Consider the following 23,931-nt stretch of genomic DNA (forward strand, 5'->3'; position numbering starts at 1 on the left):
ACAATTTCTATTATTCCCGATACTGTTAATACACAACTCATCTGATAATTAACAACTTTGGTACCCTTAATCTAAAAAAAGGTTTAATTTTATTTTCTCCCCTCCTGGTTTCAATTTACAAAGTTTGTTCACCACAATGAAGTGGGAAAAGATGAAGAACAGGATTACTTGTGTTGCATCATCTGTGTCCCTGGCAGAAATAAAAGACCTAGGATTGAAGAATTTCTACTCCAGTTGGTAGACTGCAAATATCTGTTGCGTTTAGCATAGCTGTGATGGTGAATTCACACCGCTGAATTTGGCCCAAACAGCATTTGCTGCTGGGTCTAACCCCACTCCAGAACAGTTGACTTAGAGTCACTGCTCAAATAAGTGAAGTTTAAATCCAACTTTCCAGGTTTTCTTCCTTTAATATCTCACCTGAATGAAACACTACTGAAGAGTTCAGGTTTAAAAAAAGGAAAAAAAAATCATAAAACCACGTTAGGACCAAAAACCGTGCCCTTAATCCACATCCACAAGATGACATATTCTTTTCAGCTCTGCAAAACAGATTTTAAGTCCCTCAGTAATATTTTATTTATCCCACTGTATATTAAGGGCAAATGAACACACTCATGTTTGATAGAGTAAGCAAAATATGAAACATTTCAAGACAGAGTAGTTTTAAAAGGGACTTTTACCATGTACTTTACTATTAGGAATAAACTCTAGTCAAATTTAATGTTTGATTTCCTATGATTTCACCAGGTGTTATCTATTCCCAAACACCTAAATAAAATCTTACAATCTCAGTCACTAACCTACCTGCTAGACCCATTGCTAAATTGCAACACAGCTGACAATTTTGCAGCTAAAGGAACTAAATTAAAGGGATGTTACTGTAGGGATGTGAAAAATCATTAAGCTTGTGGAAAAATTTGAAAGCCATTCTTAAAAAGAACAGGCTTTGTAGCTGATGCAGTCTGACTCACTCATTCAAATCAGCATATATTGCTGTTTAAAAGTAATAACAATTAAACCTGACCATGTGTTTATGGGGGATTCTTACTGTTCCTTCTCTATAAAATATACGCATCACTACGTAAGTATTTGATCATGTTTTCAACATATAATGTACCTTTTCTATATTAATCTAAGAGCTTTTCCTTTGCCGTGATTCAGAGGAAAACAGATGCAGTCTCCAATCAAATATTTGCGTGCCTGCCTCCCATGAACTTGTTTGAAACCCTCAAGCTATGGATGGAAGAAAGAGGTCACTTCTATCATGTACAGAGCCATTAGCAGTACCTCAAACAGACAAAGCCAAAAGCAGTAGGGTTGTGGCCATCGACAGGATTAACACTTTCCTTCTGCAATGGGGAACAGCAGTAGGATTTCTGTATCAAATTTGGTTCACTCATAATTACTGTTTTTCTAATTAGAAAGACTGCTTAAGATGTATGTTAAGATCTATCAGTTGTTCTTGAACCTTGCTAGGTGAGAAAACTTTCAAGTTCAGTTAAAATTTAACTCTAGCTCTTAATCGCAGAAGGGCATTTTAGGGACAAGCATAAGTAACGCAGCAGTTGAGTACAAAGCCACAGTTAGAGGTGATCTGGGCTTGCTGTTAGAACCTATGAGGAAAGAGGAGACCGTTAATATCCTCACACCTTGACAGTCTCCTACACGCTTCTTTCTTCTCAATATGTACAAGTAAAAACTAAGGAAATATTCTGTTAATATTTACATATTTCATATTTCTTCTGAAAGGTCTAAAGAAATGAAGGAATGTAAGAGTGAAAATAAGGTATGATAAGGAAGGAATGAAAAAAGGTAGGATAACCATGAAGGCCAAGCAGAAAAGGATTTGTGTAATAGAAAAAGTTATAAAAGAAGCAGGGTTGTCAGCAAGGACAAAAAAAAACCCCAACCCCAGAACATCCACCATGGAGAAGAGTTGAAGACAGAGTACATTAAGTTAAAGAGCAACAAGAAAAAAAAAAAAAGACGTTGGCAATTTGGTGTCAGCCTTCTGCTTAGCATCACTTCTTCCACTACCAATGCACACTACAAGTAAATCAAGGTCTTCTTCCACGTAAGATTAAGGATCATCTATTAATTATGTGTGTTCACGAATCTTTTCAATATGATCCTAAATGTAATCAGATGTGCAGTAAACTTCCTACATTTGTTATGTACAGAACAGCCAAAAACAAAACCCCAAAGAAACCTAATCTAATTATGCTGGAGGAAAGTCCTGATACCTACAAGCTTTATACTGGTTTAAACCATGCTTAATCCAATTTAGCACCACATAAAAATTGCCCTCATTAAGCTAAATTTCCCAATGTGCGATTTAAACCAGCTGAAGATTTATCTCTATTAGCTCTTTCCTCCAGGGTAATAATATTAATGTATGCATGGCAGAACAACCGAGAGAGTCCTATATCCCATGGGAAACAGGCAAAAAAAGAGAAAGTTTATTAAAAGCAAGCCTAACTGTGAGCCACAGATGAAACTATCTGAACCATCTTGTGCCAATCTCCACTAAAAAACACTCTCCTCAGTGACCACCTTTTGCGAACAAGCATCGCTCCAGCTAGATAATTCCACCCCACCCAAAATGGTTAACAAGAACACTGAAGCCAGCCTTTTCCCAGGTGTAGGTCGCAACGTTCATTTCCACATTCTACATGAAGGAATTGGGGCGTCAAAGGCATTTCCTGCTGACACATCGTCCTTAGACTTCATTTCTACCATTATGATTTAATATATGTGAGCTTTACATTCCAAAGCATCAAGAATCGAGTGCTATTTGGTCAGCAGGCATTCAGGCAGAAGGAATAGGAGGAGGTGGTCATCTCATCCAGTTCCCGATCAGGGCACGGTCAACTTGCATCTCACAAAAGCCTCATTAGATCCAAGGATTACTTTGATCCCAGTTTGTTTATCTTCCATAGATAAAGCATTTTTCATTTACCTTTACTTCTTAAATGCAGAACTTCATATTTGTCATAAAATAAATTGTCAGTCATCCACAATTTGGCATGTTATTATAGTTACAAGGTAACTGCGTGCATCCAGGGGACCTGTTTAAACCCCGAGGAGACACTCATGAAGTATCATTATTCCACCTTTTGCAAATACTTTGCAGTCTTGCATGTCCTATCTGTAGGAACTGGAATACTATAACTAAAAGTGAAAAAAACCACCCTCTAATACTTTCAAATGGTTCCTTTATAGTTTTTCTAGGCATTAGCTTATCAGTTAATGAAAAATAATTAAGACTGGAGCAGAGGCTGACCTTTACTGCATGACGTTTAGTTAAACACGTTTGGGGGAAATAAAAATTACACATATGACATTAAGCGCTTGATTCAGGTAGAACAATTAACTATGTCAAGCACTGCATAGGTGTATAATATGAGAGTGTGAAGGATAGCATGAACTATTTTGTAGCACACTGCTACTCAATTTAGAAAGACCTAAGCTCTGTTCCCGGTTTACCACATAAGCAAGTTTTCACATTTCTCTGTACTTCCCTTTCCCCCTTATATTTTACTTTTGTCAAATTAGGTTGTCATCAGCTTCTACAGGATCGGATAGCCCTCCCCTGTAACTCTGCATGCCTCACCTTGCACCCACAGCAGAAGGGTATAATGACCTCTGGGAACTACCGTGGTATGAGTGAGTCACGAGAATGACTGTATCCTCAAGTGCTCATCATCTAAATAAAAAAGGCCACAGAAAATTCAGTCTCATATTAGACCACAGAAGTGTAGGCTAAATTGTTTTATAGAGTTTGTGTGTTAGCATGTTGCAGCACAGTCCCTTCTGCTCCACCAGTCGATGGGCACAGACATGGGTACGCTTTGCAGCTATGACTGAAGTGACCAGAGAGGTCACCGCACCGTACAGAGCTGGTAAACAGAACATGCAAGTCCTCTTCAATTGCCCAAAAGGCTAAGCTAGCAGATCTTAACCTGTGCAGTTTAAATTGATTTGGCTCTCACGCCGTAAAGGATTAAGGAAGAGGTTCCATACTGCCAGCAGAGGGTTGGAGGAGTTTCTTCTAGCTAGTGGATAGTTAGAATCAGCTTACAGTGGGTTTTGACGAGGTTAATGAGCTGACACAACAGCTTGCTGCTGCCTAGAGGGGTGCTTCTGCCCCCCCTCTCCCAAACTCAACTGTGCCTTCACTTTCTCCCTAGTGCCAGTATGGAGCTTGTCCGCTGTCTTGTGTGGTTGATCCAGCTCACCAAACCAGCAGAAACCACACGACTGGGGAGAAAGAGAGGGAGGAGAGACGGGATATGGAAAGGGGAGTGACCATTTTGATGGCAACAGGATCACACATCTGCCCTAGCAAACCACACCCTGATCAAAGTGGCAACAGAAGGAGACCTCTACTCCAGAAATACAAAATCAGTTCCTATCAGTTATTAGAAAGGCCTTGCAAATATTACATTAAAATCTCCAATTAGAAACTTTTCTATTTAAAACTTACTTTATCTCTCCCAATGGGAAGCGGCATAGCTGTATAAAGGTTTTTTCTTCCATCAAACACTGGTTTGCGATCCCCAAAAATCTGGGTTTTAAAGTGCTGAACCATATGCTCCACTATTTCTCTGAAAATACAAAAAGATTACATTAATTCAAATTGTTACTTTTGATGTTAAGTAGCAAGCGAATACTAATGATAATATTCATGAATAGAGGCATTAGGTAAATGAAAAGGTTGTCCACTGTTGGGTATTAAAGGCAAGATTTGTTTGACTGATCTGAATTAAAGCAACTTTTTCACAGACTAAACTGTTTTCTTAAAGCAGCTATTCTTAGCTTTTTCAGATTGAAACTTTCCTTCCTCTTTCCTGTGATCTACTGAAAGTGGTAAAGCGAAAGCCCATGCTCTCTCAAGCTCAAAAGAAGAGGTGCTTGGTATTCTCCTAGCACTTCTGCTCCCCTGTCCTACAGCCCTTTCTGCAGAGGACCAAAAGCTCAGCATCCTGAGAGGCTTTGAAAAAAATCACTATCCAAGCTTACAGCCTTAGTGTAAGGACAATAGTTCTATGGTGACAGTGGTATGCAAACATTTTGCATCACACTGAGAAAGATTATTTTAAACATAATTTTTTCATGTATGTGACAAAACTGGAATCCATCCAACAAAACTGGCTATGCGCATTCAGTGGGACCGTGCATATTGAAAACACATATTCACTTAAGCATAGCTGGAATTAGGTTGCACGTTTGTTTGAATGAGGTAACCACTCACAAAGTTCTTGTAAAACCACAATGTTTACACACTGTTCATGCAAAGCAGTTCGCCAGCTGATGAGATGTCTGTTGGAATAACAACACCCTTTGATGGCAAAGGTCTTTGGTTCAAATGGCCCAAAGAGACATCCTTCAGGCTATCTGTATCACAAGGCTGTAAAATCTGAAATATATCAGTGGTCTTTAGTACACTGCCTACAAGATCCTTAACATACGGCTTGGGGCAAAAGGGCATTAAGAAGTTAAACTGAAAGGAAACCACAGGATGCTCTTTCTTCAGTACCATTGTCAACTTCTCAGCTCAGAGCAGCCGTGGACGACTATTTCATGCACCCTGACTTAGAAAGGCGATTAACCCAGCACACAGATACTACAGTGATGCAAAATTCTGAGATGAAACTCAGAATTCATTGAAGAAAAGAATGAAGACTGTTTTAATTGACATTTTCTTTGCTGTGTCACAAGGCTTTAAGACAAGATGTGACCATTGAAAGAAACCTGCCTGACTTCCCAAGAAGTACAAATACAAACTTGACCCGGTAATTTCTGCCTTAGGTCTGCAGTGTCTGAACAAGTACATAATTTGGAGGGTGAGAGGAAGGAGGTATTTTTCACCCTTGAATTAGAGACTGAGCAACGGAAAACCCATTCTCTTACTGAGCAAGTTCTTCCAATTGTGAACTACTTTATATAAAAATGAATACTCCCACTTAATTAAGATCTTCAAGCCCTGTTTAGCGATGGTGCTTCTCAGCTGTGGGTGGAGACATCCTCCATGTGAAGTTAAGAGTTATTTACCAATTCACTAACTTCAGTCCTTTGGGACTCCTATTCTACCAAGATCATGCAAGCACACCAAGGACACGGGGCCAGCGACTGCAAGCAGAGTTCATCTTGAACCTTGTACAAGTCCCAGCTGCCCTTATGAATTAAACCGAGGGCATCCACGGTGCAGAAGAAAACTGACACTGCCCACTCTCCCTATCTAACTATCCAAAGAGATCTGGGATTTCTGCAACTTGTGGAGAATTGTAGCCAGATTGTATTAATTTGGCACAGCAACACATTGTCTCAGCTGCGCGTTTTCCAGTCCTGCTCCAGCTCACGTCTCAGCAGCGTGGAACTGGCATGTACGCTGTACGCATCCCTGCAGTGGGTCTGCAGGGTCATAGTCCAAGCCACAGTAAATTCTAGAATAAAACTGAAAAACAAAGCTGGGACAGATGAGGGAGTAGCGTAAATGAAAATAAAATCTCCCTCTATCCTTCCTAGAGGTTACAGCATACAAAGTAATGATAAAAATTATTTACTATAAATATACATCTGAATTATATAACCAAATACTAGCGACGTGTAAGCCAGCTGAAAAAACCTATCATTTAGAATTGGACTACATGTGCATCCTGCAAAATCCTATATACATATAAACACACACATAATATACACAATACACACAAATATAGGTATGCATGTAGGACCGAAAGGTCACAGCTCACAAAGCCAGGCGCAGGTAAGGGCAGGTACATCTACAGGGTATTACACACAGGAATAAGCACGCAGTAGAAATAAGACATGCACTTCATTAAGTTAATCCAATTTGTATTCTTCCCACACTGCACTGAGAAACATGCACCATACCACTGTCGAATGCATTTATGACATCTTTGTTTACTGCAAAAGGCATTTAATCTATATAGATTTATACTTGGTCCTGTTACCACAACACAGGGAGTGACTAACCTGACAAAGCAGAGCAGGTCAGAAGATGTCAGTGAAGAAAGAACTTGCTACTGAATATAATGTGCCTTCTCAGTGAGAAAAAAATTGCTTTATTATTTAATAATTATGCTCTCTACCATTAATGAGCAAGCACCCACACGCTGGACCGTAACGGAGGTGATCACACAGAACTACAACACACACTAGAGCTATTCAGCACTCGGCTCCCAGAGGAGCTACAGAGGCATGGCAATCTGCATCAGTCAGCAGCTTGCTAGTTGTCAGGGATGGAGCTGGTGGCAGGGACACCGGTTAATGAAAGCAAAGGTCTCGTAGTTCCCACTATGAAAAAAGTCACTGCTGAAAATTCTTTACAGTGCTCCAATGCAGTAAGAGTATCTCCATGAAATCAGCAGGGTTGCCCTGGGGCAAGAAGAGGGTTTGGCTTAATACACTTACAACACTGTTTGAGAATTGAATTTAATTTTAAAAGCAACTAGCTTAAAAATTAAATTTATAATCCATCATCACAGCAGAAAAAAAAAAAGACAGCAAAGCATAGTGATGCTGCTTTATGAAACACTATAATTTCTGACTCTTTAGTGTAACAACGGATAATGCACTCCAGTTTATTAATTCATGTTACAAAAACTTTGGCTTTTGGGTGGCTTTTTTCACTCCGTACTTCGTTGATGTTCCTGACTGCATATTCCACCCACGTGACCCTTTTTAATAAGGAAAGGTTTTGCTCTTGAATAAATAAACATGCCATTCCAATCCTCTATAGTCGATGTAGGTAGTTATGATGATGACACTTGTGCTTTTCAGTTAGTGCCAAGTCTTGTTCTCCAGTTTCACTTCTGGCACCTCCACTCTTCTTCAAGTCAATGAGGTTGCCACACAGTGACTAATAGGGCACATATGCAAAAGGCAAGACCTAATTGCTTGTTTCGTTGGCCAACTGATCCATGTGTTCACCCTGCTATCTGGTTCAGGAGCATATCTTTCCCTTATATAGAATCTACTGATGAAGGGTAATTTCTTACCTAATTTAGTCCCTCCACAATCCTCTTGCAGCAGCACAAACACATGGGTTTTGCCTCCCCTTGTCAGTGGCGGAAGGTGGGAAAACAAGCTGGTAACACGAACTCCCTGCTGAAGGACTTGTCAGCCAATTGCACTCCAGTATGTAACCAAGCAATACTTAGACTTATATTTATCAAGTTTGCTTATACTGACCTAGCCCCACTAGAGTTAATGCAGTTTATCCATCTGTCACCACTGGCTTTGATCAGCAGCATCTTAAGATGCTGACAAGTTCAATCAAAATAAGGGACAATTAGCACTGAAATCTTGGATTGATACAGAAAGACTTGTAGAAAGGAAAAAAAAAAAACCTGTTGATGGATATGCAAAGTTGGAAGCAATCCGCACAAACAATGACTAAAGACAAACATATCCTCCAAATCGTCAGTGAAGACAGGCACACTCACACAGCTCTAGCATTTCCAAAGGAAAACAAGAATGTAAATAAACTGAGGAAAAGCAAAGCACAGTATTACCTGTTAACTCTTCTAGGGCATTTTTCTGGCTTTATATCCAATTCGTAATGGTAGATATCTATTTTAGGAATGTCCATTTCAAAGAAGTTGGCCTGCAGTTTGATTGTTCTCCCAGAAGTGCCAAAATCTGGTCGAGGAGGGGGTTTAAAGGCATATCCCTGTATTGGTGGTGGCAACGGTGGAGGAGGTGCAAGCACTGAAAAAAGAGAAAGCACAAAGTAGCCATCAGCTGTATCAAACTGACAGTTAAATAAATATACAGGCTATTTGACCAATGAAGTACAGCACATTTGAACCGGCGACTTTTTTAAAACAATCTAAAAACTGAAAAAAAACCCCACTGCTATCAGGAGTCCATGAATGCTAATTATCTTCTTCCCGTGCAGGTTCAACACTTGCTGTGTTTCCTAACCCTGATTACTGAACAAAAACTCAAAAAGAAATTTGAGCAAACACCAATAAAGTGGAGTTGCTACCACCTATACCACTATTGCAATCACATCTGGATGAGTTACAGGTATGTAAAGCAAATATAATGCATGCATTTCAACTATACACATTTTGCCCCCATGACCATACTGCACAGCTTGCCGAAGAGGGGAATACAGCACAGGAGCTGTTCCTACATGTTACAGCTCTCTGGAAAATGCTACATATTAGAATTAAACTGTATCCTACTGGTTCCTTTAAACAGAAAGCGAACAGAGCAAATAAGTCTACTGCTGCTCTACTGTGCTCTTGAGCTCAAACACCAGCCATAGGTCAGACAACGTGAAGCAGAAGCATAATAGCTGCTTGTGGTTGTTTCAATCTAGGGAATTCCATGAAAAATCCATGGAGAAGTACATAAAGTACCAACTTGAGTATTCAAAACTCCTGCAGCATCAGTACCCAGGTTTTCTGTGGTCTAGAACAGTAACAACTTGCAGCAAAAATCTTCACATGTGAAATAACCCAGGAGGCTTCTCATTACTTATATAAGAATCCAGGTGTGGTTTCCTGGGGTTATCAAAGTCAGACCTCTGCTAGCACCAGAAACAATACACACCCCTTCATTAACAGATCAGTCATTGATTTTTCACTCTCACTTTCCCTACTGGAAAGCTGTTCCAGAACTATGATGCTCTAACACTCAGAAACAGCCTTCCATTTTTATTTATTCATTCTCAGGTTACACTCACAGACCTTCACAGAACAGAATCATAGAGTGATTAAGGTTGAAAAGGACCTCTAAGATCATCAAGTCTAACCCTCAACCCAAGATGACCATGCCTCCTAAACCATGTCCACAAGTGCCACATGTACACATGTTTTGAAAACCTCATGGGATGGTGACTCCCCCACCTCTCTGAGCAGCCTGATCCAATGCATGACCACTCTTTCAGTAAACACAATTTCCCTAATATCCAACCTAAACCTCCCCTGATGCAGCTTGAAGCCATTTCCTCTTGTCCTATCACTAGTAACTTGAGAGAAGAGACCAACACCCACCTCGCTACACGATCCTTTCAATGAGTTGTAGAGAGCGAGAAGGTCTCCCCTCAGCCTCCTCTTCTCCAGGCTAAACAACCCCAGCTCCCTCAGCCACCCCTCAGAAGACTTGTTCTCCAGACCCTTCACCAGCTTCGTTGCCCTTCTCTGGACACACTCCAGCACCTCAATGTCTCTCTTGTAGTGAGGGGCCCAAAACTGAACGCAGGATTCAAGGTGTGGCCTCACCAGTGCCAAGCACAGGGGCACGATCACTGCCCTACTCCTGCTGGCCATGCTATTGCTGATACAAGCCAGGGTGCTGTTGGCCTTTTTGGCCACCTGGGCACACTCCTGGCTCATGTTCAGTCAGCTGTCAACCAACAACCGCAGGTCCTTCTCCGCTGGGCAGCTCTCCAGCCACTCTTCCCCAAGCCTGTAGCATTGCATGGGGTTGGTGTGACCCAAGTGCAGGACCTGACACTTGGCCTTGTTGAACCTCACACAATTGACCTCAACCCATTGATCCAGCCTGTCCAGATCATTCTGCCAAGCCCTTCTACCCTCAAGAAGATTAAGTACTCCTTATTGTATTTTTAGATTTAAACAAAATTCCTATTTAGGTCTTAAGCTATACTACTTCTATTCGTCTCTATTCATAAACCAGGCTTCTCAATCTTCCATTCGTTTTCCAAGTTAATGCATTTTCAGCTCACCTTTCCTGAACAAGACCAAGTGTTACTCTATACGAGGTCCCATCAAGGTCCAGCACAACCACACTGATGTTTTCATCCCTCAATTGGAAATGTTAATAAGCCCTAAACTGCATTTGTCTGTTGTTGTACCACTGTCTTATAGCAGCAGCTCTTGGCCCCCCAGTAACCACTCAGTATACGCATGCCCATCTTGGGTGTTTATGACTGATCTCCCAGTTCACTGTTAACTCCCAGCTACGTGATCTTTAATATATCTACTTTTTTTAACCCATATCTATTACCCTGCTGCTTCTGTATGAGGCTCAGGTCCTCCTTTTTCTGAGAGTGCCTCCTATTTGCCATGATTAAGCTTCACGTATTTATTCATAACATTTATGCAGAGAACCTTAGTGAAATAATAAAACCATTCCCAACCTTAGTGGCATCATTTCCCCACTCTACCCGTCAACAATCCCCATGGCCAGTTTTCCACTCAGTGTCTCCTTACTTATTTTTACTGTTCTACTAGCCTGTCCTTCAGCATACCAGATATTTCATCAGCATCCAGATAGTTTGGTTTGATATTGGGAATATGATATGGGGTTTTGTTAGTAATTTAATTTATTTTTAAAAATCTTGGGTTTTCTCCTTTGTTTTATGTTTGGGAAGCTTGTTTCAGATCTTGTCTTCCAAACATATTGTGAGGCATGCACCCTTTTGATGTCACGTTACAGAAGTTCAATTTGCCTTTTTTTTCCTCCCTTTCATAAACATTGCCATTAAAGCCGGTGATTCTCCAACACTAACTTGATCAATACGTTAAAGATGCTTGTTGCTAGACACTTGCTTTTCCATGACCTAGAACTTCAGGTTTCTGGGATAAAAGATTATTCTGTCTCCCTAATTGAATTAGACCAACTCCTTCCGTTTTGCTTTCAATACAGCAGTTCTCACTTGAATATTATTCTTACTGTTTCTCTGCCTTGCCTTTGCAGTGTCAACACCTGTACTGAGAAATGAAGCAAAGTATCTTTTGGTTTTCACACAACAGCTGTAGATTCTTATCCATAACTCAGCCCTCACCGCAAGCGGCCCATCTGCCTCTGCATCTGACCTTTCCTATTTACATCCCTGAAGGCAAGTTGAAATATTTAGCTGACTCTAATTCTGCTTAACCTTTGGCAGATTTTTTTTTAATTCCTGTGTATCTCGACTTCTAAGAAGTTGATTTGTCATCTTTTCCCAACACTCGCAGGACCTCTACTTCAAATATTTTTCTGAAGGCGATTAACTCCCACAGGTGGCCCCCGCAGTCACCATATCCCCTTGCTTGGTATGACAAATTCACATAGTTTCTGTGTCATTAAGTGGAAAGAACCCTCTGCTGTGGATATGACAACTAACAAAGTTATTTATAGCATTATCACTGCAGCTGGAAAGTAACATGAAAAAATACTCCCACAAATATTTATACTTGCAATATGACAAGAGGTTTCCATCAGCCACCTCCAGATCAGATCAGGAGGATGTGCACCAACCATCTACCTCTACTCCACTAGAATCCTGTTTACCATCATTTTCCTGAAAAAATCTGGCTCCCACCTGTGATTTCAGCCAGTCTGTTGCTTAATGCTTTACAGCTCATCATTGCACACATTTTATTTCTATCTCTCTGTAACAGAATGTTCCCATTTGAAAACCATGTCCTAGTCATTAATGTTATTCTATGATTTGTTTTTTGTCATTCCATGATCCCCACAGCACCACCCGTTCAAAAATTTTTTATTTCTGCCCAGGCTCCTGGCATTTGTAATTTAACATTTCCACTTCTTGTTATCCACACTCTGCACTCTACCGGCATTATGTATAGCCTTACCACTATTACCTGGTCAACTATTATCTCATCAATATTACAAACTTTCCATGTCTATTTTTTATGCATTCTAGCATTTCTGTATCTGTATCCATATCTGCATCTATGCCACATCCTAATTCCTCTGCCCTTCCTTCTTCTGTGCCAGATTTGGGATGTCATAACTAGTTTTCTGAAGTATGAAAAAAAAAGAAGCTTACAGATTTGGAAGTACAAAGACACCATCATGGCCGGGGACACACACACCCCCCCCAAGCTATTTATGCTGCAAAATTAAGTAATTTTGTAATTAAGTAATACATCCTCCTCCTGCTGTTTTAAAATGGGATTGTTTACTACTTCTCACAGGCGCATAACAAAGCCGTATCTGTAAATGTTCAGGGATCAACAGAATCACATATTGCTCCGCTGGACTTTTAGTGACAAACAGTAAATAAAAGTGAGGGTATATATTCAGTTCTGAGAATAACATGAAACACTGGGAGGAGCACGGACTCCTGGGGAAAGATGTGATCGCAGAGTTTTACAAACTGCATGTCTGACAGAGAAAGAAAAACCCACAGAAAAACCGACCTCTATTTCCATTTAAACATATTTTTCAATGATTTTTTTTTTAAACAATCCAATTTAAAAAAAAAAAAAAAGGGCAAGCTATTTCTGGCTCAATTCCCTAGGCAAACTTATTTAGGGCAGGGTGTTGCTTCAAGGAGATAAGTACTGTTTATTGAACAGCAGCATTGACCCGATAAGCAGTCAACCTATATTTTTGCTGGATAAAACAGATACATATGCGCTAGCTATAGGACTGAGGGATGTGAATTGAACTTCAAGGGAAAAAACTAAGTATTGCAACTGCTGATCTGAAGGCACTTTTTGGACTACTGCCTCAAATTAAGAATGCAAAAATCAAACTATCTTGAGTAAAATGTATTACAGCAACCAGGTGTCAAGTGTAGAGAGTCACAAAATAGTGAATTTGGTGCTGACAGGAAAGGATAGAGCTTTATTTTTCTTTTCTATTAGAGAAAAAACATAAGCTCCAATCGTAGAACAGTTACTACATTCAAAGTGCTTCAGTTGCCCCAACTCCTTGTTCAAGCACTCCTCCATAATTCCCATCACTCCCTCACTTTCAAACATGACACAAGCTGTACTGAGAAGAGAAGGCTTTTCACAGCATAAAGGTTCCTACTGGGAGGTTTTGCAGTGTGGTGAAGTGTGTTACAGAGGATACCACCGGACACCAGAGCTCGAGCTGACACACTGCCCAAGGAAACCTGCCAAAATTCATACCCTAACACGCGTTACTTGCTCCATTTCTGTTTTTCAGAGACTCCTTCACAAACCCAGATGATGCTTTTGGAGACATTCAAAGCATTGGAAGATCTACACGCATACCTGGATTTTACTTTTAAAGCACCGTCAAGGGAAGAATGAATTAGAAGAAAGATGAAAGACTAATAAACCAGAACATCCATATGATAGGTATCAAAAGCTCCTCACTCATTTGCTAGATAATATGAATAATGAGAACATTTCAGCCTTGATGTGATGATTGAGACCATCCGGAGTCCCATTTTAAAGGTGTGAAGTAAGGTAAGCTAGGTATTGAATAATGAGGTGCCAGCATAATGTCTTTAGGCTTATTTTTATCAGGGGGGGAAAAAAAAAAAAAAGAGACTTCCTATTATAATTCATCCAATTTACATAAACTCAACGTTCATAGCTATCAATTTTAAGAAGTGTAATTTCAACCAAAAAACCAAGAAGTCTGGAAAAAGACAGGTATTAGAAAAATAAGAGTCTCGTGGCAGTTTTATGAAATAAAATTAATAATCAAGCAAAATTACTCTGTCAAAAGAGACTGGGGGGAAAGGCGGTGGCAGAGGAACTCTGCACAATCCCAGAAATGCTGCTTAAGTAAAAATACAGTTTTGCAAATTGAAAACACAACTGCAAACGCAATGCTGTCTGCGTGTGTGCTCCTACTCCAGCATGTTATTGTGGATCAAACCCAGAGATAAGAGAGTGACTCAAGGAGTCAGCTGGCAAAGACACTCCTAGTACATAAAAGGTGTGAATGAGCCACACTTTTGAATGAGTATTGCGCAGCTCCTCTACTCCGAAATCTGTACAATTGTGTAATGATAACTTTTCAGAACCGTTTAATTTATAACCATTTCCCAGACTTAAAGCATTTATTTCTTTTGTCCTTCATTTTTCAAAGCTTAACTACTGGTCGGCTCAGCAGCCTGCAAGTGCTGCCAGTCAGCACTAAACTTGCATATTGAAGGCTTTTTAGCAAAGAATTATGCAATTTTAACGTGCAGTCAGAGGCCTAATGAGTTACTAAATAAGAAGGGGCCAAACTAGTTGCATCTAAAGGCTTGTCAACACAGGAAATCGTCTAAGCATAATTATACTAGTGTAATTATATCAATAAGTTTCCTTGTGTGGCAAGTCCTAACGCGTGTTTAATAATCAGGAGATGTTTTCACAACTCAAAGCATGTTTTAGCATTGGGCTAATGCAACCTAACGCAACCTTGTCAATAGGAAGTTTCTCTAAAACCATTCCTCTAAAAATATAGTCTCTAAATTAAACTATGGTGAAGGAAGGACGCCTTATTTGGAAGCTTTACTTTCAGTTAAGGTTTCTCCTATCAAACAGGGCAGCTCTTCCAGATCATCACTACAGGTGTTTTCAGATATTGCTGCACAACAAAAGATGCACTTTTCAAAGTATTTTAGATACACTAATTACTTGATACCCAAGTATTTAATAAAAGGCCAAACTCCATCCTAGTATACAGAATTTTAATTCAATGTGTAATTCAATTCTCCTGCAGCACTTGATTTGATCTACCTTGCTTGCCAACCCCAGCCTTGCAGACAGCATGGACTATACAACCACTGTACATATTTGTTTCTGCCTCCAGGTGAGTTACTGATTCCACCACACAGACGTGGAGAGGAAGCATCGCTCCTTGGAAAAAAAAGGGGGTTAGTAACTTGTCCTCAACTAGTGAGCAGCTGTTTTGCCTCCAGAACTGCAGGAAGAAAAAAAAATGGCAAACTTGTTCATCATGATCAAGTTAAAAAGAACCAAGACTGGCAAAGGAACACACATCTGCTTGAGAAGACTTTTCCAGCAGCTGCTGTAGAGGTGCCAAGTATCCTGAACACAGAATAATATAGACTGGAAGGGAGTTGACTTGTCCGGTCAAGTTTTGAGTATCTTCAAGGAGGACAGAGTTTCCACAACATCTCTTACAACCTGTTCCAGTGTTTGATCACCCCCGTGGTAAAATAAACTTGCCTTATACTCAACTGGAGTTTCCTGTGTTCCAGCTTCTGTCCACTGCCTCCTGCCCTGTGCTGGTGCACCTGCCACAAGCCTGGTTCCATCTTCTCCAAAGCTTCCCCTTAGGTAGTTACAGACAGCGAGAAGAAGATCACCCTTTAGCCTTCTCTTATTAAGGCTGAACAAACCTGACTCTCTTGGCCTCTCCTGGTATGTCATGTGCTCCCTCCCCAGCCACCTTGGTGACCTGTCACTGGGCTTGCAGACGGGTGATGTCCCCTTTTGGGAGTCAGTCTGAAGTGGGAGAATGGGAGTTCTGGAGAGGGCACACCCCATGGCAGGGGAAACAGGATTTCCACAAATAGTTATTCAAATACCAGTAAGAGAAGGAATTCAGAAAGAATGTGGGAAACATCCAATATGAATTCTTGATCTGCACAGAGTTTTTACGTATTTTATTTATGTATAGATATGGTCAGAGCAAGAAAAGGAATACAGCAAGTTCGCCCTTTTCTTTTAGGACCCAACTGAAAAAAAAAACAAACAAAAAAAACCCACCTTTCGTCTGTCTTCATGTTTTCTTACAGTCTGGGTTAGAAAGAGAAGTTTAACTTTTGCAGCACTGGCTTTCTGTTAAGAACCGTTAGAGGAAGATAGGAAAAAGTCTGGCAGTGTTTTCTACGAGATAAGGAAAACTCAAAGCTGCAGCTAATAATCCCGTGATATTACAGGGGTAAGGGAATCTATAATGGAACCCATACATCTGTCTGTGCTGCTCATTAAGCATGTTTTAGAGTATGGAAACTAGAAGTTCTTCATTCAAGCTATAGCTCTGTTGGATTCAATGATGCACAACAAATAAAGGTAGCGGACTTACCTGTTATGCCCAAGAATTCAACAAACCACAAGGAAAGTGCTTGAGGGAAGCAGAAGAGACGACGCAATGAGAACTTCATTTAAATCTAATACCTGTTACAGCATCATCTTAAATATCAACTATTGAAGGTTATTTACTAAGATGCAATTGCCAGAGGACTTCATGAGTTTTTCTGCTAATAATGCACCTTCTAGAAAAACAGTACTGTGTAGTGCCCAGCATGGCAAATAACCTGATAAGCATTTGGAGGAATGGAAGCAGGTAAAGAGCAGAAGGGAAACATGGTTCTTCTTACCTTTTTATGCAAATAAAGTATACCTAAGACTACTTAGAACAACTTTTATAACCACTTGCTGTGTTAGCTATACCAATTAGGACAATTATGTGACTGGGTGGAGGGCTAACAGATTACTAAAGGTGTCCTCAGAAGAAAAGGGGAGGGTAGGGAGGAGGTAAGCCTGTAAACCTTATCTATATTCACTATAAGGGATAAATTCAGTGTAAAAGCCTTATTGCCCTATAAATCAACTAAGATCCAGTAAGTTGTACAGCATGCAAAGTGGTCATTGGACACATAAAATTCAACTTCTCAAGTTGCTTGTCCTTCTACTTAGTAGCAAAGACATAGTGCTGTTAATGATGCTTTACAACTCTTACTTGCCCAGAGCCCCATTTCTGCTTTCAAACAGATTGCCGCTCTAGCTGTACACACCTACGCATGCTCCGGACCATGGATTTAAGTTGCCAGTTGTACCCATCCTTTGGGATCACTGACCATGCAGATCTCAGTCTCTTTTTCTAACACTCAAGCTCAATTACTCCTTTTGTTTACCTCTCCTACATCCGAAGGCTGGATTTTTACCATCTTCATGCTCCGGAGTGCTTTCCCCCTCTCAGCATGTACCCGGTAACATTTGTCTTATATTTGTCACTAGTTTCCTTGCCACGTATCACCCCACAGCTGGTAAATCAACCCAAATTACATCATTCGGGGATGGGGTCTCCCCGTTCCCCATTGCATTCATACTGTTCCTGTACTTCTCTCAAGCACCTGCTCATCCCAGACCACCATGTGTCTCCATTTACACTTGGAAGCCAACCCTTAAAGACACTTTGCTCAACTACCTTCTTGCATTCCTTGTTTTTTTTCCTGCACATGTTATACTTCTGGTTTTTTTAATCTCATTCTGGAAAATGAGAAAAAATCTGAATCCTGTCAAGGATTCATATATGATGCCTTCACACTGTTTTTAATAGAGCCCCTCTGTAAAGCTTCTTCTGGTCTTTTAGTGAGCAACTACCACACTTCCTAACCACAGCACACTGCATATGCTGAGGTGGGCTATCAGAGCTAGCTTCAATACCGATGAGCGAAAATGAAGGAGCTGTCCTCATATTTGGTCATATTTTACGTCCCACACATGACTATTGAGAAGTTTAGGGATCCCACTCGGCCTTCTTAGTGTTGCAGTATGAAATTAAATACCTTATCAAGGAGTCAAAGTGTTAAATAAACAGCATTGCCTTCAAACCTGTAATCTCTATGTTCAACAGACCTAATCTAGCCCCAATTTTCATTAAATAATTGTCACTTACTGCAAAAGAATTCAAACAATGCTAACTCTCAAATCAACCCTTTTATCTAGTGAAAGATGTCCCTGCCCAGGGCAGGGGGGTTGGACTAATGATCTTTGAAGGTCCCTTCCAACCCAAACCATGCTATGATTAATTTGTCTGGAATTAATAATCAGCTACCTGGTTATCATGGTTACTTTTTGACCTTTGTAAGAGAGATACGTGATTCTTCATAGTGCCAGAAGTGACGTGACACACAGAGACCAGAATCACTCCCAGACACCAATGGTGTGAGTGGGTGTTGCAGTCAGAGATGAAAAGGGAGACAGAAGGCATCAGTCCAGCTTGCTTTGTAAGTTATGACCACATTTCAAGCAAGAATGCAAGAATAAAATGCCAGAGAACCAACGAGGAAGAGATCAATGCTCCAGCAGAAAGCAGCAGGCGACAAACTAAGAATGGTTCTTTTTAGCCCACAAGCTTCTTCTGGACAATGTCAACTAGCAAAAGACACCAAGTGTTAGTACTTCTTCCTCCCACATTCTCCTTTCAGCCTAGACCTTCAAAGTGAACCTCCAAGTTTTCAAATACTAACAAGCTGGTTCTCACCACTCTACTGGCCACTGGCAAGTGGGGCGAGTGGCAAAAAAGCACCATCAGAGCACATGAGTTCTGTACAGAGCGTAAAACATCTATCCTTACTGTTAATAAGCCAGGCAGCTTAACCTACCCCTGTATGTGGAACTGTACAAAGTACTGCTGAAATCCTGCTTAAGGGATGGAGAGAAATGCTTTTAATTACAAACGGCAATGTTGAATTAAGTCATCCAAATAGCGAGCCTCATCCAAACAATGGAGGGGATGCTTATGGCTTACCCACAAGTCAGCAACCCAGTTTAAAGTTAAATGTGAATTCAAACCACAGAATAACTCCATCTTCAGGCAAACCTTGACTCCATGAAGGGGGAAATGAAGAATGCTCTTGGTGCTATTTATCACACTTGACCATAATGATTCATTCACTTTTCCATACTTCAGAAAATGATGCTGAACGAATTGCAGATGCCTTTTGTAACAATTTAAAATAAATAATGCAATAGTATTTTCTGCATTCGCAAAAAGCAATGCCTTCATTCAGTACAATCCCTGTTCTTTTTCCCTCCTAAAGGCCTAAGTAGTGAATACCCACATCTTCTATGAGGAGAATAAAATCACCCAGAGCATCTATTCCTCCCTTCACGCTGCTTCTTCCCTAGAGATGGCAAGGCCAAAAAAATCTGTATTCTTCATCCCACATTACCCTTCCCTTACTCCCCATTTGCTGAAATATTGCATTTAGGTAAGCTAAGAAACATGGCTCCCCTTCCTTCTGTATTAGCTGACTGTATAGGTACGTATGAAGCAACATAACCCACCTGGCTTTTTTTTTTTTTTTTTTTTAGGCTAGTAAAGTGCAACTCCTTTATCTATCAGTACTGACTCTTCCAACAGTATTTACTTCAATCACAGACTGAAGTCTCCATCCAACTACTTGGTGTGAACATCAGACAAAGACGCACTTGCATTCAGTCCCCAGGAGAGTACATAAAGTCATTCCAGCTAGTGCCAGGCGCAGAACCGAGCTCAGCGAGGGTACTTAGCCCCAGTCCCCCACGTTATGTACTTCAACACCTTCTACACACACAAACAGCCATCAAGTAACGCCGTTAGTACTGTACACCTCACTATGACACTCCATTACCTGTGTAACTTGAGGTCTCAGTATTTCTTTTTTTCTTTTTCCTCCCTTAGAAAGCATAAGAAGTGGTCTCTGTGTTATAGCTCACGAGCTGACACTGGATAAAGTCACCTGAACTAGAGTTGTAGTTCTCAGCGTAATGTCACTCGCTCCCCCAACCTTTCTGCCAACACTTTTCCCTTCCTTTCCTTCTCCTTCCACATCCCTCACCACTACACCCCATTCCTCTCCTCCAGCCTTCTATATTATTAGAGACATTAGCGCCCACATGCGCACAAGCTCCTCTAAGCTTAAAGAGCTCTAATGGCTTGGGCTTTACTCTGTTGCCACTGGCATTTCTTTCCAGTGTGCTGTGCCTCACCAGCTGGAAACTGGTGCCACAGAGGCCCCAAATCCCCATTCCCTCTGGTATTCACATTGTATACAGCTTAATGAAACACAGAAATAATTTGTCCTCAGCTTATTAAAGAAATAAGCTCAAATGGCCGTATTTTACGCTGTACCTTTGCAAGCACATTCATGTCCCCACAGACTTTGGCTTGCAGTATTTTTGTGTAAAATCGAAAAATAAAAATTTGCCTTCATTTGCCTTCATGCCTAAAATATTTTTTGATTTACAAAACTCCAACTGTTGAGCTGTAACTCAGAAGAAGTCATGCTTTCCTTGAAAAAGAAATCTTACCCCATACCCACACTGGATTAATCTACAAAAACATGAACACTCTCACGGCTTCTTTTCAAAATAGGAAATTCACAGTTAAAATAAAGCAGAACCTCAGCCTTTATCATTTTAGATAGTGAAAGCCGCCATAGGAGCATCTTTAGCATGCAAGTGATCCAATAGTATCTAATGCGGTTTCAAGAGATAGGGCTGTGGTTTTCAGCATCACTGAAAAGAGGGGTAAAATGCAGGTTCATAATAATGGAATAACTGAGATATGACGAGGGTGTAGGCTTTCAGCAGAACTCCCATGTGAGATTTTTTTTTCCTCCACCTGCTTCTTGTAAACAACTTAAGTTCTCATATTAGGTGATAAAAACCAAAACTCAGCTGTGGCACTGTGCCACCCCAGTCATGATGGCAACAACATGGGAGGAGACAGCAAATAATGGCATCTTACTAAAGGCCGATCCAAACCCCACCCCCACCCCGAATTTCTTTCCTCTGGAAATAATTAATTTTCTCCTCTAGTGTCACTATAAAAACCTTAGTCCATGTGGCACCTAGTCCTATAAATTCCCATTTTAGGTCTGTGCATTATTTTAAGGATTCTGGAAAGGTAAATTAAAAAAGCACATACAAGTTTCCTACGGAGAGGCCTAGACCTCCACTGAAATTTTACATTAAAGGGGTTTTGCAAGTCAGAAACAATTAGAAAAAAAATACCACTACTGTATTCTAATCACATAACAAGACCCAAACAATAAAGCTTCACTTCCTTGCCCTGGTGGGAAATTTCCTCCTTCTGAATGAAGCTCTCCTTTTTTAAATAACACACCCTTATGCAAACATTCTGCATCCATACAAATTATTCCTAAGCATTCACTCATTAAACACTGAAGCTCTTCCCAAAAAGAAATGTACTGGTTCACCGAGATATTAATTCTTCTGTATTGTCAGTTCTACCCAAACTTGGGTTTCTTCTCTACTTTATTTGTTTTGTTTGTGGTTTGGAGGGTTGGTGGTTTTGGGGGTTTTCTTTTTAAACCTTTGGCTCTCATCAGCTTTCTCAACAGAGATATTCAACTCAGAAGAGCTGAAATTGACATGTAATATTGGTTGAGAAACCCTTATGTTTCACTGGCAGTTAAAAAGCACAAACGAGAAGACCCCTGCTCTCCCAAGGCCTTGCCCTCCACATGGGAGCAAGCAAAGATTTCAGAAATGATGAAGCAGTATGATGGGGCAAGAGAGCACAACCAACAGAGGGATTGATTAAAAAAACAGTAGAAAGGGAGCATTCAGTGCAAACCACAAGTTGTATGAAAGGACAATGAAATAAGTTCATTATCAAAGGATAAGCAAAGCCAAGAACACAGCAACATTTAGATAGGAATTTACCCCTCCGTATGAATAGATGCCTGTCCTTTAATAGTAAACACTTGCTAAACAAGTTTCAGAAGGTATATAACAAGGCCCCAGCAATAATTATGTTTTAAAGCCTTATTCATCTCCATGACAAGTTTAACTTCAAACAATTTTTAGATTGATCTGGCTAAGCCAGTGAAACCTCCCCTCTTGGGAATTCTTCTAAAATTGTCTTATTTAAAATAAACCTAAAGCAGCATATCCACACACACTTCCTACTACTAAAATAAAATTTGAATTGCATTATTTTCTCACATTAATAAGCTCTAACATAAATTTCAAGACTGAACTAAAAACACACAAAAAAAGCACCACTAAGACAAAAAGTTCTAAAGCTCCAATCTGTGACATTAGCAGCTCGAACAGAGCCACCCACGGTACCTAACACTGCCTGCCAAGTCAGCTCCTCGTCTGGCCAGAAGAGAGTTACAATTTTTTTTTTCTAGACTACATACGAAATCATCAACTTGACTCCCTACATGCAAATCTGCACTGAAAACCAACACGGTTTCAGAAGTATGTTTTCAAGCTCCCGAAGGTGACATGCTGAGATCAGTTTATTCCTCAAAAGACTGGACGACTTAATTTTTGCTCTGCAGCCCCCTTTGTTCATTCACACCCCAATACAGGTTGGAAGTGACATAATGAGACATAAAATTCACATACTGTTTAAACATGCCATCTTCAGACTTGTACATATTTTATGGAATTATGTGCTATGTGATTTAACTCTTCACACAGGTGAAAGAGGTAACATGAAGCATATTCTCCACATTCTGATCGTAAAGCAACTTGTTCAAAGGAATGCAATCAGGTTGTTGCCAGAAGACCTGTTAGGAGAGACATGTGGAGCCCAAAACAGTGCAGATGCATGTAGTTATCCTGTATCTCCGAAAAGTTAAATATTTCAACACTTCTCTCAAAGACAGAGACTTTCACGACTGCAGAGCTATCGCGGCATATATTAACACTGGCACCCAGGCCTTAACAACTTCACTTCAGGCCGTTATAAGCTCACACGCAACTTAAGGTGGTGTAAGACAGAACTAACACCAAAAGAGAAGTCCTGTCTTCAGGCAGCTGTTCAGCCTGCCCTACGATCCCAAAACCTGCGTTACCATGAGTGTTCCTCCAGAGAAGCAAAGTAGCTAAAACTAGGAGAGGGCATGAAGGCAAGGAACGAAAGGGACTTGGTTTTAATTGGGATCGGTCTACCCAAGAGCGCACAAGGCAGCCGCCCACACCAACGCCTGCACGACCATTTCCTTCTGCAGCAGGGCTAGATTAGGCGACCTTACAATGAACATAAAACTACAGGCTGACACACGGACAGCTTTTAAACCTACTTTCAGCAACAAAGAGTTATTTTTCAGTTGCCTGTTTAACAAAGGTTGAATGGAGACTAAAACCTGCAACAAAGACAAAACACAACTGAGCACCACTGGCAAAAAACAGAAGAGGACAAATTACAGCAGGAGGGAATTAACTACTCTCGCCACAACTGTGATTTAAAAAAAAAAATGTTTCACAACCCAAATACAAACAGAATTTGGCAGCACTGTGGACAGCTCAATGAGAACTGAATTGAATTCAAAAGACAACACTGACGGCAGCAAGAGAGAAAACCATCAAAGAAAGCTTTGGACTGACTTGCTTATGTTATTATCAACAGTACTTTCCTATCTAAATTGATGGTTTCCTTCTACCTTGGCTGTGTCCGGTTTTGTGAAGTCACACAGTTACCAAAAAAAACCCAAAACTAAAACAAACC

At 40.5% G+C, this 23,931-nt stretch overlaps 1 protein-coding gene across 2 annotated transcripts in view; it reads right to left on the reverse strand.

Moving 5' to 3' along the window:
* AGO2 (argonaute RISC catalytic component 2) overlaps nt 1-23,931 on the reverse strand; it is a 55,208-nt gene that overhangs the window by 24,974 nt on the left and 6,303 nt on the right. For both annotated transcript variants that reach the window (XM_075085906.1, XM_075085905.1), the window contains exons 2-3: nt 8,541-8,736; nt 4,490-4,610 (exon numbers count right to left, since the gene is read on the reverse strand). In XM_075085906.1, the coding sequence (XP_074942007.1) occupies nt 4,490-4,610; nt 8,541-8,736 (317 nt within the window). The remainder of the gene's footprint in view (nt 1-4,489; nt 4,611-8,540; nt 8,737-23,931) is intronic.

This window comes from Phalacrocorax aristotelis, chromosome 2 (assembly GCF_949628215.1).
Source record: "Phalacrocorax aristotelis chromosome 2, bGulAri2.1, whole genome shotgun sequence".
NCBI lineage: Eukaryota > Metazoa > Chordata > Aves > Suliformes > Phalacrocoracidae > Phalacrocorax > Phalacrocorax aristotelis.